At 31.4% G+C, this 15,115-nt stretch overlaps 1 protein-coding gene across 3 annotated transcripts in view; it reads left to right on the top strand.

Moving 5' to 3' along the window:
* The window catches only part of Coq6 (ubiquinone biosynthesis protein COQ6, mitochondrial), an 83,984-nt gene that overhangs the window by 23,054 nt on the left and 45,815 nt on the right, over positions 1-15,115 (top strand). The window contains exons 3-6 of one of the 3 annotated variants that reach the window (XM_085816948.1): positions 5,214-5,266; positions 7,539-7,781; positions 11,359-11,466; positions 13,440-13,502. In XM_085816948.1, the coding sequence (XP_085673074.1) occupies positions 5,214-5,266; positions 7,539-7,781; positions 11,359-11,466; positions 13,440-13,502 (467 nt within the window). The remainder of the gene's footprint in view (positions 1-5,213; positions 5,267-7,538; positions 7,782-11,358; positions 11,467-13,439; positions 13,503-15,115) is intronic. The other 2 variants (XM_085816950.1, XM_035358132.2) reach the window with 2 other exon arrangements.

Below are 15,115 nucleotides of genomic sequence, written 5' to 3'. Positions count from 1 at the left end.
ATAGAGAAGTATGTGTTTAAGTTATTAGCATAATTTTTCCATAAAAAGTAACAATGAGAAAAATTTATATTTTCTTGGATGTTCCTGTATATAAATTATTAATGTTCTTCCTTTTTGTTTATATGTGTATTATTAAATAATGCTCTTTTTATTTTGTTTATATGTATATGTATGTGTGTTATTGATTAATGCCCATCTTATTGTTTGAATATGACGCAAATTCAGAAAATAAGTTTGATAACAGATGGGAGGCCATTCATTGAGAAAGGCGAAAGTACATGCCTGAGAGTTTTAGGATGGAATTGTCATATATAACAATTGCTAATGTACTGTCACTTCTAGTATTATAGCACTTTAAAATGCTGACCTTATTTTTTTTTTTGCTCATGTGCAAGGTTAGGCAGGTTATAAGTTTTGCACAAAAAATAGTAGAGATCAAAATTCATCATGGGTTATGTCAAGTCTATGGGCCTCACATCATGAACATGGATACACCGTTGGTGCTAGCAGTTTTCTGTAGGTCATAAAGACATTCATGATGAAGAATGCATTGTATAATCAGTCGTCTCATGAGTAGTGTTTAGACCACCTTGTGTAATACCTGTGGCAGAACATTTGGGGAACTCTTGCTGAAGAGTTACAGAACTCGGAAGATGTTTTCCACAGATATCCTATTCCTTGCTTCATGAAATCATCACAAGGCACTCTCTTGTTCTGGAAATTGTAATCCAAGTGAGTGCTGAGGAGCCTCTTGCCTGAACACAGAAACAAGCATATGAGATCAGCACTGACTTTTCTGTAGCAACACTGTGATGATGGTGATGAATTCCTTGACAGGTCATCATGGGGGATGAAAGATTTGTTGCTCTTTTGGCCTTGAAAAACCAAACAGAAGTTGATTATTTGATGTCACAGTGATCTCTGTGGAGGAAAACATTCAAGCAGACTCTGTGAGAAAATTTATGTGTATTGTATTCTGGTCTAGAAAAGACATTCTGCTCAGTAACTTCCTGGTCAGAAGTAAAATGGTAAGTGCTAACCATTTCTGTCAAATACTGCAGAAATTGTGATGGGCTATGCAGAATAAGAGGCACAGGATGCTCAATGCAAGTGTATTGATTCCATGATAATTGGAAAACATATGACTGATGGATCACATATGGCTTAGTGCAAAACACTTTTACAGGAATTCCACTGGGAGGTGTTTCAGCATCTATCCTATAATTCTGATCTTTGTCTTAGTGACTTTCATTTTTTCTTACACATAAACAGGGGTGTTTGTGCTCCGGGGATTTTGAACTTCGATGCCCGGAAATTCCGGGGATTGTCGTTCAAAAGGAAGTAGGAATAATAATGAATTATTTATTTTGATCTGGGTAATTTTGTTTGCTTTGAAAGCAGAAAACACAAGGTCAGTGTGTGTGGTGAAAACTTTTCCTTTCTTTCTCCAAAGGCAGTGATAATGCGTGAAAAGGGGGAAAAAACTTCTTTTTTGTTCTTTCCTTATTGCGAGTTATGACTCATTCCCCCGGTTCTCGGACATTCTCTTCTGGATTCTTTTTTTCACGTGACTCTGGGTTCAAAGTTCTTATCTCTCCTGGCGTGGCGCCAATAAGTAGAGAAGGGGTATATTTTGCCATATTAGCTATTTGTCATTGATCGCTTCTCAACTTTTTTTTCTCCGCTGTGTAAAATTTTTGTTTCATTTATTGATGCACGTGTAAATTTTTCGTTTCGTTTATTGAAATATTTTTTTATTTATGTACGCAAGAGAATTTCACTATGAAATTTCTCGATATAAATAGTGATATTATACAATTAGAAGAAGGTGTCCGGAATGCATTTAGGTGGAATTGGATTGAACGGAGAGATGATAATGGGGATACCATCGGCACATGGTGCAAGAAAATAAATGTTGCTGGACAAGCATATTGTGTTTTTTGTAACTCACTGCTGAAGTATGGTGGGGAAGGATTCAAGGCTTTCACAAATCGTTCTAAAACTGTGACGCACATAAAATATTTAAAGTGCATTAGACATTCAATGACTTTAAGTAATTATGCTAATTCAAAAAATACTGATGACTTACTGGAGACTGATGCTCGGCCATGGGATATAGTGACAAGAAAAGCACGCCAAGAGGTATTAATAACTTTGTTTATCGCCGAGAATTCTCTTTCTTTCAATGTAGCTCCTAATTTAATTGAACTCTGCAAACAGCTGAGCCGCGATCAGATGGCACTAAACTCATTGGAAATGTCCAGGACTACTGCATGTTATAAGATGAAATATGGGCTCGCAAAAACTATTAAGGAAAATATCATTAAAACTTTAAAGGAGACTCCATTTTCTCTAAATTTGGATGAAAGTACTAGCAATGCTCAAGAAAGTATACTGGCAATATTGGTGCAGTTTTATGACAACAATCAAAATGAAGTTGTAGTTCATCATTTTGCATCTCTAAAGATGGAATCTTGCAATTCAGAAGCTGTTTTTAAAGCAGTTGTTAATACTATTGAAGATAATAATATTCCATGGGCAAACTTAATTAGTGTATTAATAGACTCATGTAACATCATGCGTGAAAAAAAAAGGGTGTTGAAACCAGACTACGATCAAACAAAGCACCCCACTTATTAGATATTGATGGTGACACGTCACACAGCTAATAACTGTGCAAAAAAAATTGCTTCATGTTTTGATAGATACTTAGAAGATTTGTTTGATGACATCTATTTTGATATGAAAAGCTGCAGTAAAAGAGAAAATGTTTTCAAAATCTGTGAATCCCTTGCCATTAAAAAACTTAAGTCCTTGAAGAGACCAGACCATAGGTGGGTGTACATTTTATGTGTTTTAGAAAGAATCAAAGATCTGTGGGATGCTCTTATTGCATTTTATTTTCACTACTTGGATAAAACTGATAAAGGGGATTATTTTTCTTATGTTGAAACTGTATACAATAAAAGAAATATTTCTGCAGCTCAGAAAAAAATTGTTGAAGGGGTGTATTCTTGCTTGCATTCCCAACAACTCACAAAGGATGCTTTAGCTCGGAAAAAAAGAATACTAAATGGGTTATTTGTTATGCAAAACAAACCTTTATTGCATATGGCATTATATTCAGCAGTATTACCAGAGTTCAACACACATATTAAACTATTTGAAACAAAAAAACCAATGCTTCATTTAATACATTCCAGTATTTATAAATTGATGGCAAAATTTTTCTCTTTTTTCATGAAGCCAGAAAATATAGAGTGCACATCTTATAATGATTTATTAAAGGTTGATGTCACAAATCCAGAATTCCATCTACCTAGCAAAGTAATATTTACTGGTGCAGAAGCTTCCACTCTCCTGAAGAAATTATCAAAAAATCATCCAATAGCAAAAGAATTCCAAATTTCTCTGATGAAAGCTTATACTAATACAGCACAGCATATGAAACAGAAATTACCCCTTAAAAATTCATATCTAATTAGTTTTATAGCATTAGATCCAGAGCTAAGAGGTATTACAATATTAGCTTTTGAAAAATTATCATCTTTTATGTCCCATATTTTTAGTGATAATGAAAAGTCAAAAGTAGAAGCTGAAATAAGGTTATACCAGAGTGATATTGATATCACCAAAGAAATGCTCTACACATCTGATGAAAGTGGAAATCAAGTCAAGTGTACAATTGATAAATATTGGTCTAAAGTTTTTAATTTAAAAGATGATTTCACAAATGATTATAAGTATCCTACATTGGCTAAATTGGTCAAAGCCTGCCTTAGCTGCTTCCATGGCCCATTAGTGGAAAGTGCATTCAACTTAATGGATACACTTGTCACTGACTATAGAACCTCTCTTAAGATTGATTCCCTAGATGCAGTGCAGACTATTAAATATGATTTAATGGCTTCTAAAGAAACCTCATGTAAAAAATATGGCTCAAAAAATCCAATGACTGATCCAATTCACAAAGATCTCTTACTGAATATGAACAGAAGTTGGAAAACATATCAAGAGGACTTAAAAACATGTATTTCAGATGAGTCACCTATAAAAGTCTCTGAAAAACCTTCTACATTAGCAGAAAAGCAAACTGCTTCTACCTCTGCATGTGCAGTTCTCGAAGACATTTCTTCAACTGTAAATGAGGAAAATAAAAGTCAACCTTCCTGCAATTATGAAGTTCACCACAAAAGAAAGACAAGCCCACAAACATCAGAAAATAAAAAAAGCAGCAGAAATTAGATAATTTTTTTAAAGAATTAATTCAGGTAATTTAAAATATTTACATAAAATGTAGTAGTTTATATGTTTGAAAATTTATGGTTATTAATTTTGCAAAAATAGTAATTCATTGAACTTTTATAATTAGGTCATTCAATACTTCATAATTGTAATTTTTCATTTCTCCTTCCCCCCTTCTCGAAACTCCAAAATGTCGGTAGTAAGTCCGTAAACGTTTGAGGGGAATTTATGGGGTCCCACAAACACCCCTGCATAAAGAAATTCCTTGGTCAGCAGATACATAGTGATTTAAGAAATGCAGGCAGTTGTAACACATTAGTTCTCATTGCAGGTGCATCTCAATTCCAGTGATGAACATATTGAAAATTAGCTCAGCAATTACTGTATCTATTATAATAAATATTTTCCAATATAACTATGTTTTCTTTCTGTTTACAATCCTTGGAAAACTTACTTTCTGAATGCACCTCATACATATGTGTCAAAATATGAAAGTTGTAATGAAAGCCATCTAATCATCAGTTGTTACATTATTGAATCTTTACCAATTTTTGGGTGGCAAGTATATGATCAAATTTGTATTCTGGGCTTGAAACCATCATATACTGTATTTGACGGCATATAAGACACACTGGCATATAAGACGCATGCTTATTTAGACGGCCACACACAAGGGAAAAAAGTTTCAATAGCATGGTTTCTTTTAGTTCTCACGTTTCAAAAAAGCCAAATAAATAATTATTGAATGCAATTACCTTCACGTATAAGACTGTGACCTTCACGTATAAGATGCAGGTTAACTTTTTTGAGACCAAATTTAGGAAAAAAAGTGCGTCTTATATGCCGTCAAATACAGTATATGGTGCTCTTTTAGATTAAATATTGCATTCCGGAGGATATATAGTAACAATACTTAAAATACAATTTTTTTCAAATGTTGTCTCACAATAACTCTTTTTTTTTTAAAGGTTTTAATGCATGGAATAAAATACCCAGAATGAAAGAAGTAAAAAAACTTACTGTGAGTAAAGGAGCCTTTTTATTTGTCTTTTCCACTAGTATAAGTGAAGTAACAGTTATATTTCCTTGTATGACTTTAATCAAAGTTATACAAGATTAACCAAATGGTTAAAGCTGCTAAATAATGAAGATTATATTCAGCATTAGCAATTCTGTATGGCAAAACAGATTGGTTGTGTAGTTATTTCTGTGGTTTTTCCTATGTGTAACTTAAGCGTGACTCAGTTTCCCTCAGAAATTCATCCATAAAATCATGTAGTCTTGAATAATGGTGCTATATTTAATTAATGTAATCTGTTTCTTTTTGCCTTGTTAGAAAGGGTTCTTGTAATTTTGAGCAGTCAGGGACCGTTATGCATGGCGTCAGTATGGCCAGCTAAACTTATACCTGCCCATACTAACTCTATGTCTTCAACAAAATAGGACCATACTAGGACAAATGCTGAAATGTATTGGGTGCCGTGATCTTTCCAGATTAGAAATTGTTGAGCATCTGGCCTTAGGTTGAATTTGAATTTATTGGAGAAGGGAACTTGGCTCCACTTACCAGGTCCACGTGCCACTTGCCAGGTACTCAATCACATTGTTCTTCAGATTAATTTCTTTGAGCCTTTTAATGTTGGGAGGCCACTGAGAGGCACACAACTGGCCTATAAGCATACAGTCCTCGTGTATAAAGGCATCTATGAATTATGTGTCAATGCTCTACTTCCATTTGCCATTAAAAGTTATCTTTGCAACTTGATAATTCTTTTGAATCTGTTCCAAAGGGCTGATATTAAAGAAAAGCAGTCATCTTCTGATGTGGTGGCCCATAAACAACTTTAATCAGGACATCTTCAAACACTTTTGTCCTTTGGAACCAAATCTGTAAACATATACTATCTGTGTTATCTTCTGATGTGGTGGCCCATAAACAACTTTAACCCCTTAACTGCTGCGCAAAACGTACAACATTCATTTCCCAGTGCCACGGTTTTTCACACAAGCGCACGCACGTAGTTATGCGATGTATTAGAGGGAAAATAAGTGCAAGTTTTACTTTCTAAAACTGTTTACTGTCACAAAATCTAGAATAAAAGAAAAAAATTAATGCACAAAACTTAATGTTTTGAGTAAAAGTATAATAAAAAGACTTGTGAAATCAGTATGCCTAAAAAAACATATATTTCTTCTGAACTGGTTGAATGCCACGATTTTGTTCTTGATTTTTCGTTTGCAATGTGTTAGTTCATATACTTGCCTACAAAACGGTTAGTTTCAGTAACAATATGTGAAGCACGAGCAGTTCATCAAAAAATAATTCAAAAAAGATAAAAGGGTTTGAAACATTCATTATATCTTTCTTTATTCCTGGAACCTACTACAAAAAGTAAACGAAAACGGAGGACACAGAATTGGAAAAAAAAAGTTTTACTCAAAACAACATCAGACAATACCTCACAGTCATTACTATCACCGCTTTAGACACATCCCTGTCTTTCATTTCTCCCCTCACTTCTCTGAAATAGTATACTCCTTCGCATAGTACTTTGTCAAGGTCATTATGGTGTTGCATTCCTAAGCTTTGCAAATAATTTTACAGGTAGCAGCGCAAAGCAAATGATAGTATTTTGGAAGGGCGTATATATATATATGCCCGGGGCAGTTAATGCATCGGTTGAGCAAGGCGTATATATATGCCCGCATCAGTTAAGGGGTTAATCAGGACATCTTCACTTTTGTCCTTTGGAACCAAATCTGTAAACATATAGTTACACTTCAGATTACTGTAATGCTGCGCATAATGATGCATTTGCTTCAACCAACTTCCAACCTTCCCAAACCTTGCTGTGTGATACTTTTTGGCATATTGTATTGATTTGGCATATTAACATGAGACAGATGCAAGTAACTTAGTCCACAAAAGAACAGTAAAAAAATACTGCCCCCAAATACTCGTTTTATGTAATTTTTCACATCAGCATCAATTCTGATATTGTTAATTTGTACTTTAAACTGTTTTCTACAGATGTCGTTTTGTAATTTGAAGAAGTCCCTTGATAGTTCAATAGCATTTTACTGGAGTGCTTTGAATAAAATCATTTAACAAGAGTGCTTTTGACAGCATAAATATATCAAAATACTGATCATGTGTCATATTTTCCCTCTGATTGATAGACTGTGATTGAAAATTAAAAATTTGTGCAATGTAATTTTTAATTTATTTTATTTTCTTATGGAGTAATCATTATAGATACGTTTTAAAATTTTGCTTTGTTATTTATTTTTAGGTTTGGGAATCATGTTCAGATGCAAGAATTGCGTTTCAGCATGAGGGAATGCAAGATAATGTGGCATATATTGTTGAAAATAATGCTATACTTAATGCTTTGTATTCTGTCGTAAAAGAATCTGGAAATAGAATTGAAGTTATGAAAGGTGCCAAAGCAGCAGATTACTCTTTGCCGACTGAGCAGGATGACTTAGTCACTGTCACTCTTGGAAATGATACAGTTTTAAGAACTAAATTACTGGTAATAGCCATAAACTCATCTTTCTTAAAAATACTCACCAGATGAAATTTTTGTTTATAAATTATCATTAGCATTATTTGAGTGTTCCCATTTTAGTTAGCTCAAGGTAATTACTTTTTTTGAAAAGCAAAACTTTGGATTGATTTGGTTCCTAGCTCAAATAAATATTGTTTGTTCCAAGTGTATTAATTTTTCTAAAATTTAGATCTCTGTTACCAGTAATATATAGTATCTCTGTTATAGTGATTTCTTTTTACATCTAAATATCAAGTTAAATAAAAATATAATGTCTAAAAATTTTAATCTTCGTTAAAACTTAATATAAAATTATCGGATAATTTTATTTCAAAATTTTCACTTTTGTATATATACAGCAAAAATTTTTTACAGATTTCCAGATCATCTGGATCTTAATACATCAAAGTATCATATTCTTTCAGATAGAATAATTAAAGAATTCAGATCATCAGAGTGTTATGTATCCAATAGCATCTCTTCAGAGCATTGGTGCTACAGTATGTAATGTCACTAACCTTCTTAAGAGGTTGCAGGATATTACTCTTAATTAACTTGATTTCTAGTGAGACTGTCAAAGGATTTATTGTCCCATCTGTTCATCAGATCCAGTTCAGAAGAAGTTTTAAACAAAACTTCGTATTTAAAACTTTGAACTTAACAAATGCAAGGCTTGTGCTTACAAAATATTGTCCGCAGCTTATGGGATTCAACTAACATAAAATGTGAGTTAAAATCTAAAGTAAGTGAACTCTGGAAATTCGAAAACTAGAATCCTAGCAAGCATTGACTTAACTAATATAATTGTAAAAATAACTTAGGATAATACCATTCTAAACTAACTCACAGTGCTGGACAAGGAAATAGGACAACAATCAGAATCGCTGCCAGTACTTTGTCTCCAACTTTCAAGAACTCTGTTCTTATATGCATCATCAAATTTGCATCATGTTGAAACTTGATGGAAGTCATAGTATAGATTAAATAATATAATAATATTTTAATTAACATAAACCTTACAAACTATGTAATATCTTTATTTGTTTATGTTCTGTCCTTTTATACTTTGATTTATTGAATTCATGTTTTATTTTTGGAATTTTATATATTTATTTTTAATTTTCTGTTATATTTTTGCGTTAAGTTTTGCAGGGCCGCTCCTAGTAGGGGTGCAGTGCATAAAAGTATATGGGAGACGAAAATCGGGGGTGGCTGAACTCTCGCGACACCACGACTAAATATTTTAAATTTATTGTAAGTACTTGTCATATGTAAGTACTTAGTGAATATGAAATAAAAATTTTATTAATCATTGAACATTTGTTTTTAATTTTGGGGGTGGCAATCATAGGAAAGTACACGGGCAGCCAATCACCTAGGAGCGGCAATTCTAGGAAAGTACGCGTGCAGCCAGTGGCCTGTGGAACAACTCTGAAGTGTTGTTTGATCTGGGAAGTTTGTAAAATATTTTTAGCATTTCATTGTTAAAGCAGTCGCTGGAATTAGTTGCCCAAACTGACAAACTTAATTACTCAGTTTGCAATGTTCGAATTTCAGATGTTGCCAAAGCCTTGTTTATGTTGACTGTTTTAACAAAGAAGTATTGATTTTTTTTGTTTTCTAATTTATATTAATCTTTTTGAATTCACTGTAGCATTTAGCATATTTTTATTTAATGTGCACAACCGATTTTATTTACTGATCATTTTAATGTGTACATATACAGTTAGAGCTCATTAAATTCTGGGTACCTGAAAATTCAAAGAGTTGAGAATATTAAAAGTGCAATTCATAGTAGGAAAGCCAAATGAACAGAAGAAGAAATTTCTGTTTCATTTTATTTATTATGAATTAAACTATCATATAAAAGATGATGTATTCACATGAAAATAAAACATATCATCCAAGTTATCAAATCAACTCTGAAAGTTATCGGAGAATTTCCAAACTTGTGTCAATCATTCCAACAGAAATTTAAAAGAACAGATCAGTCATTATTTAATTAGATAATCTATGGATATAAGATATAAAAAATTTAAATCGCTTACCACAATTTGTGTTACTATTATTTATCTGTTTTCAAATAAAATCGTATGTCATGCTGATTAACGCATGCTTTTCTTGATGCCAGGATCCTACAAGATTGAAAATACTCTATTGCATGCTGTTAGTTAAGTGTAGGTCCTAAAATTTAATTTTTTTTTTTTTTTCAAAATGTGACAGAAATATAGGTAATTTATATGATATTTCACAAAAATTTAACCACCTGATTAAGAATTAATTGGGCTTACTTTAAACCATCTTATGGCTGCTCCATGATGTCATGCTTATTCGTTATTGGTTCTAAATAACATTATTTTTGACAGTTTTTGTTTGTCAACAGCGGTCAGTGGTAAAGTCGGAATAAAATATATTGGTCGCTGTTTTTTTGCTATAGATGTACTTGATGCCTGTCATGAACTTTTGAGTCTCTCATATGTTCTATCTTTTCTTCTATGAGGAATGTCTAGTTTGAGGGATAATTTCTTATAATAATACAATAGATACAACAGTGGCGAAAAGAATTCTAGTTGAAAGGGAGCTTATATAACATCTGAATTTAAAAACACCATTAACAATATAACTGTATTTCCAGATAGATTAATTTGGAGAATAATTTCATTTGATTTACAAATTAAATCATTCAAAACAAAAGAACACTGCAAAGAAACGAACAATAAACACCATACGGAATGGAGAAACTAAAATATTATATGTGCCAATAAAGAACGATAACAGAAGAGCTTGCACGATGTCATCAAGGTGAAACTCGCGTAAAAAAGTTATTTAGAACTTCCTGATTTTTTGGCAGAGTTCATTTGTAAGACGTCGTCCACTATCCATTTATTTTTCTATTCTTTTATTTTTTTTTTTTTTTATTTTTTTTTTTTTACTTTTAGTGGTGGTTTGTGATAGCAATCTTTCCATCATTCCAGAATAAGTAAATTTAATGTTTTTTTAGACATTGTCTTGTTAATTGGGAGTGGACTATGTTAAATAGTGAGAAGTAGCATTTTTAGACATATGCATAGGTGTTACAGTTTCACAGACTGGTATTTAATAATAACTGATTTAATTTTTGCTTGTTTTAATAATCTCATTCATTTGAAACACTGTTTTTTGTTTTCTTAGCTTAAATTAAAATGTAAACCCCCTTTTTTGATACAAGGATGATTGAAAATTTTAGCACTGGTTTTATTGCTTTAGTTTTACGATTATGTGTTGTATTCTGTTTTTTGAGCATTTTCTTTGGTTTTATATTTTTATATTTATGCCCTATATTAAGTCAACATTATTTTCATTTTTGATTAATTTATATATACGTATATCTTTATCATTGGAATAATTAAAATTATTTGACATGGTGAATATGCTAGAATTTTAAATGTGATAGATTCATTTAATTTTGCATAATATTGAAATGTATTTATAGTTTCATGGTGATTAATAATGGTTTAAAGGATTTTTAAACTTTAAATTAATTTTAAATATTATAATGTAACATTTAAATTTTTTGATACAGATTGGAGCTGATGGAGTAAATTCTCTTGTTCGCAAAAAACTGAATGTTAAATATATCAGTTGGAAGTATAATCAGAAAGGTATCGTTGCAACATTAAAACTATCTGAGGTAAAAAATTCTTTAAAAAATATTGTATTATTTTTGAAAATTCATAAATTAAACAGATAAAAAGTTATATAACTTAACCCACCGAGCTGTATATGTATGTTGAAAAATATTTGTTATGATACATTTAAGTATACAGACACATGTTTTGAAATGTGTGCAGAAAATTATGCTAGTATAAATATTGGAAGAAAAAGAATCAAGGTACAAAACAGAAGAGTCATTTTGGAATTTTATTATTCAAGAAAATTTAATTTTTCTTTAATGGTTTTTTCAAGAAGTTTATAGTTTTAGGACTAAAGGATTGTCCACTTGGAGGGTTGAGTGTAGAAAAGTATATCTATATTTATTTGCATATTCATTACTTAATATAAATCTTCAGTGCAAGTGATTTCATATCTTTTTGCTTCATTATTTGACATAAATAGAGTATTCATTTATATACTTTTTTTTTTTTATCTTCACAAATTGTTTTATTGAGCCCTAATGTAATACTGTCAGTAGATGTGACAACATTGCAGTTTTGTATAAAAGGCCTCAATTGTTATGGAAATAATATTAAGGACACTTATTACAGTGTAAAATGGCAGATCTAAAGGAACAGTAAATTTGTATTAATTTTTATTTTCAGCATAGGAAATTGGTGCAAACTACACAAACTCACTACATGATAAAAATGTAGTGAGTTGCATGGTGACATTTCAGTGATATTTACATACAAATGCAATTTCTGTTAAACATTATCATCAACCTGACTGCCTTTATATCTATAAGAATGAGGAAAACATTATGAAATCGAACACTTTGGGTCAATCACTATTACTACAGAAACAAATATTTCGATTGCCTTGTTTCAACAAATTTTGCTCTAAGATCTAGAAGTGAGGTGTGTGTCAACAGCATTTATTCCCAAGCTCGTCAGAAAGGATGAGAAACGCAATCACTTCATATCAATTTTAGACTTGAGGAAACTGTTGTTAAGTATTTCACATTCTTCTTTATTCATCATCATTATTGGATGCTAGATTTATCGATAAAATAAGAGCATGATATAAAATAAAGCAAAGGAAATATACTTAAATCTGCAAGATAAAAAGGTCAGGCAGATTCGTTTCCATGTGAAAGTTATGTTAATGATGCTTTTTGACACTGTTGAAGTAGGGTCATCTTTTTGACACTGTTGGGTTTGATCATCCGGATCAAACTGTGACCAAAGAGTCTTACAGAGTTGTCTTACAGTGTGAAACAATTATAGTCTGCATTATTATGTGCAAGCTATAATTTTAGTTTGTCTGTATTAAGATTGGGAACATGTCAATACTAACATTGGAACTTTTTGGCAAAGGAAATATTCCAGCCTAAGTTGAAAGCCACCTTGAAGGAAAAAGATTAGAGGACATTAAATAAAACATGAGGAAGGATTAAAGCTGATGTATTGTAGAAAATGTCTACTTTAAAGGTAATTAATATGCATATAAAATTTTAAAAAATTAGTTAGAGAATTAAATGAACAGTAATTGTAGTTTCCTGATGAATATTTAATGATAACCTTACTAAAATGGCCAACCCTAGTTCCAAGCAATTTTTATCTTCTCTAGAGATAGTAAGTAACGTGTAAGTATTATTATTTGAAGAAAATAAGAATAAACTATGTACATTAATTGCAGTTAGAAGTGACTGTTTAGAAATTGACACAGATTTAAAAAATGAAATTCCATGATTGCTATTAGTCTGATAACAAAGATAATTTAAATCATTAATAATAAATTAATTTTATTCCTGTATGGATATTTCAACTATCAGGAACTAGTAATCATTATTTTTGGAATAATTTAAAAATAATATTAGAAGTGAAATATTAAAAATTGTGATAATGTCAGAGCATAATTTATGCAAGAAGACTGTTTTTTTAATTAAATGTTTTAAAATTAATTTTATAAATGCTGATTTTTTCATGTGTTTTATTTCTTCTTTAGCCTACAGAAAATATTGTAGCTTGGCAGCGTTTTCTAACAACTGGACCTGTTGCTTTACTGCCAGTATGTTTTATTTATATGGTTTAGTATAAAATAAATAAAATGAAAAATTGAAGCACATACTAAAACTTATGACATAATCAATTTGTTGTTTATATTACAAACTTTTTGCATTGAGTTTGGATATGACACAGGTCATAAATATTACAGTACAAAGTCCGAAATCCAGACGTCCATTATACGGAATGATCTAAAATCCAGACCTCAAAACCATTTTTCTCATAGGCTTTACGCATGTGCATTTGATTCCCCCGTCCGAGCATAATAAAATATCTGGAGAGTCCCAATTCTCAATTTCATTTCGACACTAAATAAAATACCTTGTTATTAAAGAAACAATAATTTTAACATAAATTTGTATGATCAATAATTTGGCTCCTCTGCTGCATATCTGCGCCTGTCTACAGACTTGAAGAGAAAGTATTAGCACAAAGTACGAAGCAACTTAAATTGAAAGAAATATTTAATAAGATAAAAAAATCAATATTAAGCTTTTTTTTTTTTTTTTTTTTTTTGTAAATTTTGTTACCCTTTAGATCATAAATAATTCATTATTTCATAAATCATGATTTCATAATTTTAATTTTATAATTTCTGCATGTCATTTAACTAGATTTAAACTGATGATTTAATATTCGTAAAAATCCCAAATCTGGAATCGCTGACAAGTTCGGATTTCGGAATTAGTACTGTATATGCTTTAGAGAAATGCCTTCCTGGAATCAATAAATTTAGAATTAACTTCTAAAAGAAACTAGCTCATATTCATTTTATGCATAGGAACAATACAGTCAAAAGTCGTTAATTCGGACACCCATAATCCGGACCTCAAAGCTACAAACTTTCTGCGCATGCGTTGCATTCATGCATGCGCACAGGCGTTTACGAGTGCGTGTAAGACCTTTATGACTGCGAATATGTTTGTGCGCATGTGCGTTTAATGTGTAACGGACAGTGTAAGCTAAGCTAAAATTATCTAATTCAGTTAATGTTGCAGATTGCGTTGTTTTTTAATCTTCGAATTGGATCCGGCTTATTATTTTTTGCAGACTGTTAGAGCAATTTCATAAAAGTAAGCTTGAACTTTCGATTATGTCAAATAGAATTTCTGATATATATTTACTAATATGTAATTTGTATCTACAAAGCGAAAGTATGTTTCGAAATCCGAAATCTGTTTATCAATTTCACACCGCGGATTGGAAGTTGATCTGTCAGCACTATCCTTATCTTCAGCGCAGATGTTTTTATTTTATTTGGCTTATAATTCCTTACTAAGTGTAGTATTTCTTCTGGATGTACTCTGTCTTTGATATGATTTAAATCAAGTTCCTCGTCATTATAATTCGCTTCCGATAGTGAAGAAAGTGACCCAGAGGTTATTGAAAACGAAAAAATTTCGATTGACAAATTAGTCTGTATTCTCGACTCAGCAATTATAGGACATGAACAGCGGAACTTTGTAACTAAACAAGAAATTATGTCTGTTTAATAGAATTAAAGAGAAAGTATTATCACTTGAAATGAAGCAACTTACATTGAAAGAAATGTTTAATAAGCTTTTTCTTTTTGTAAATTTTGATACCCTTTAGATCATAATTGTTCTTTATTTCATA

The sequence above is a fragment of the Stegodyphus dumicola genome, chromosome 5 (genome assembly GCF_044657685.1).
Source record: "Stegodyphus dumicola isolate Sdum_Otavi_A_Nest chromosome 5, ASM4465768v1".
NCBI classification, from domain to species: domain Eukaryota; kingdom Metazoa; phylum Arthropoda; class Arachnida; order Araneae; family Eresidae; genus Stegodyphus; species Stegodyphus dumicola.
The sequence above is the reverse complement of the archived record's forward strand: the minus strand, read 5'-3'. Positions and strand labels throughout refer to the sequence as shown.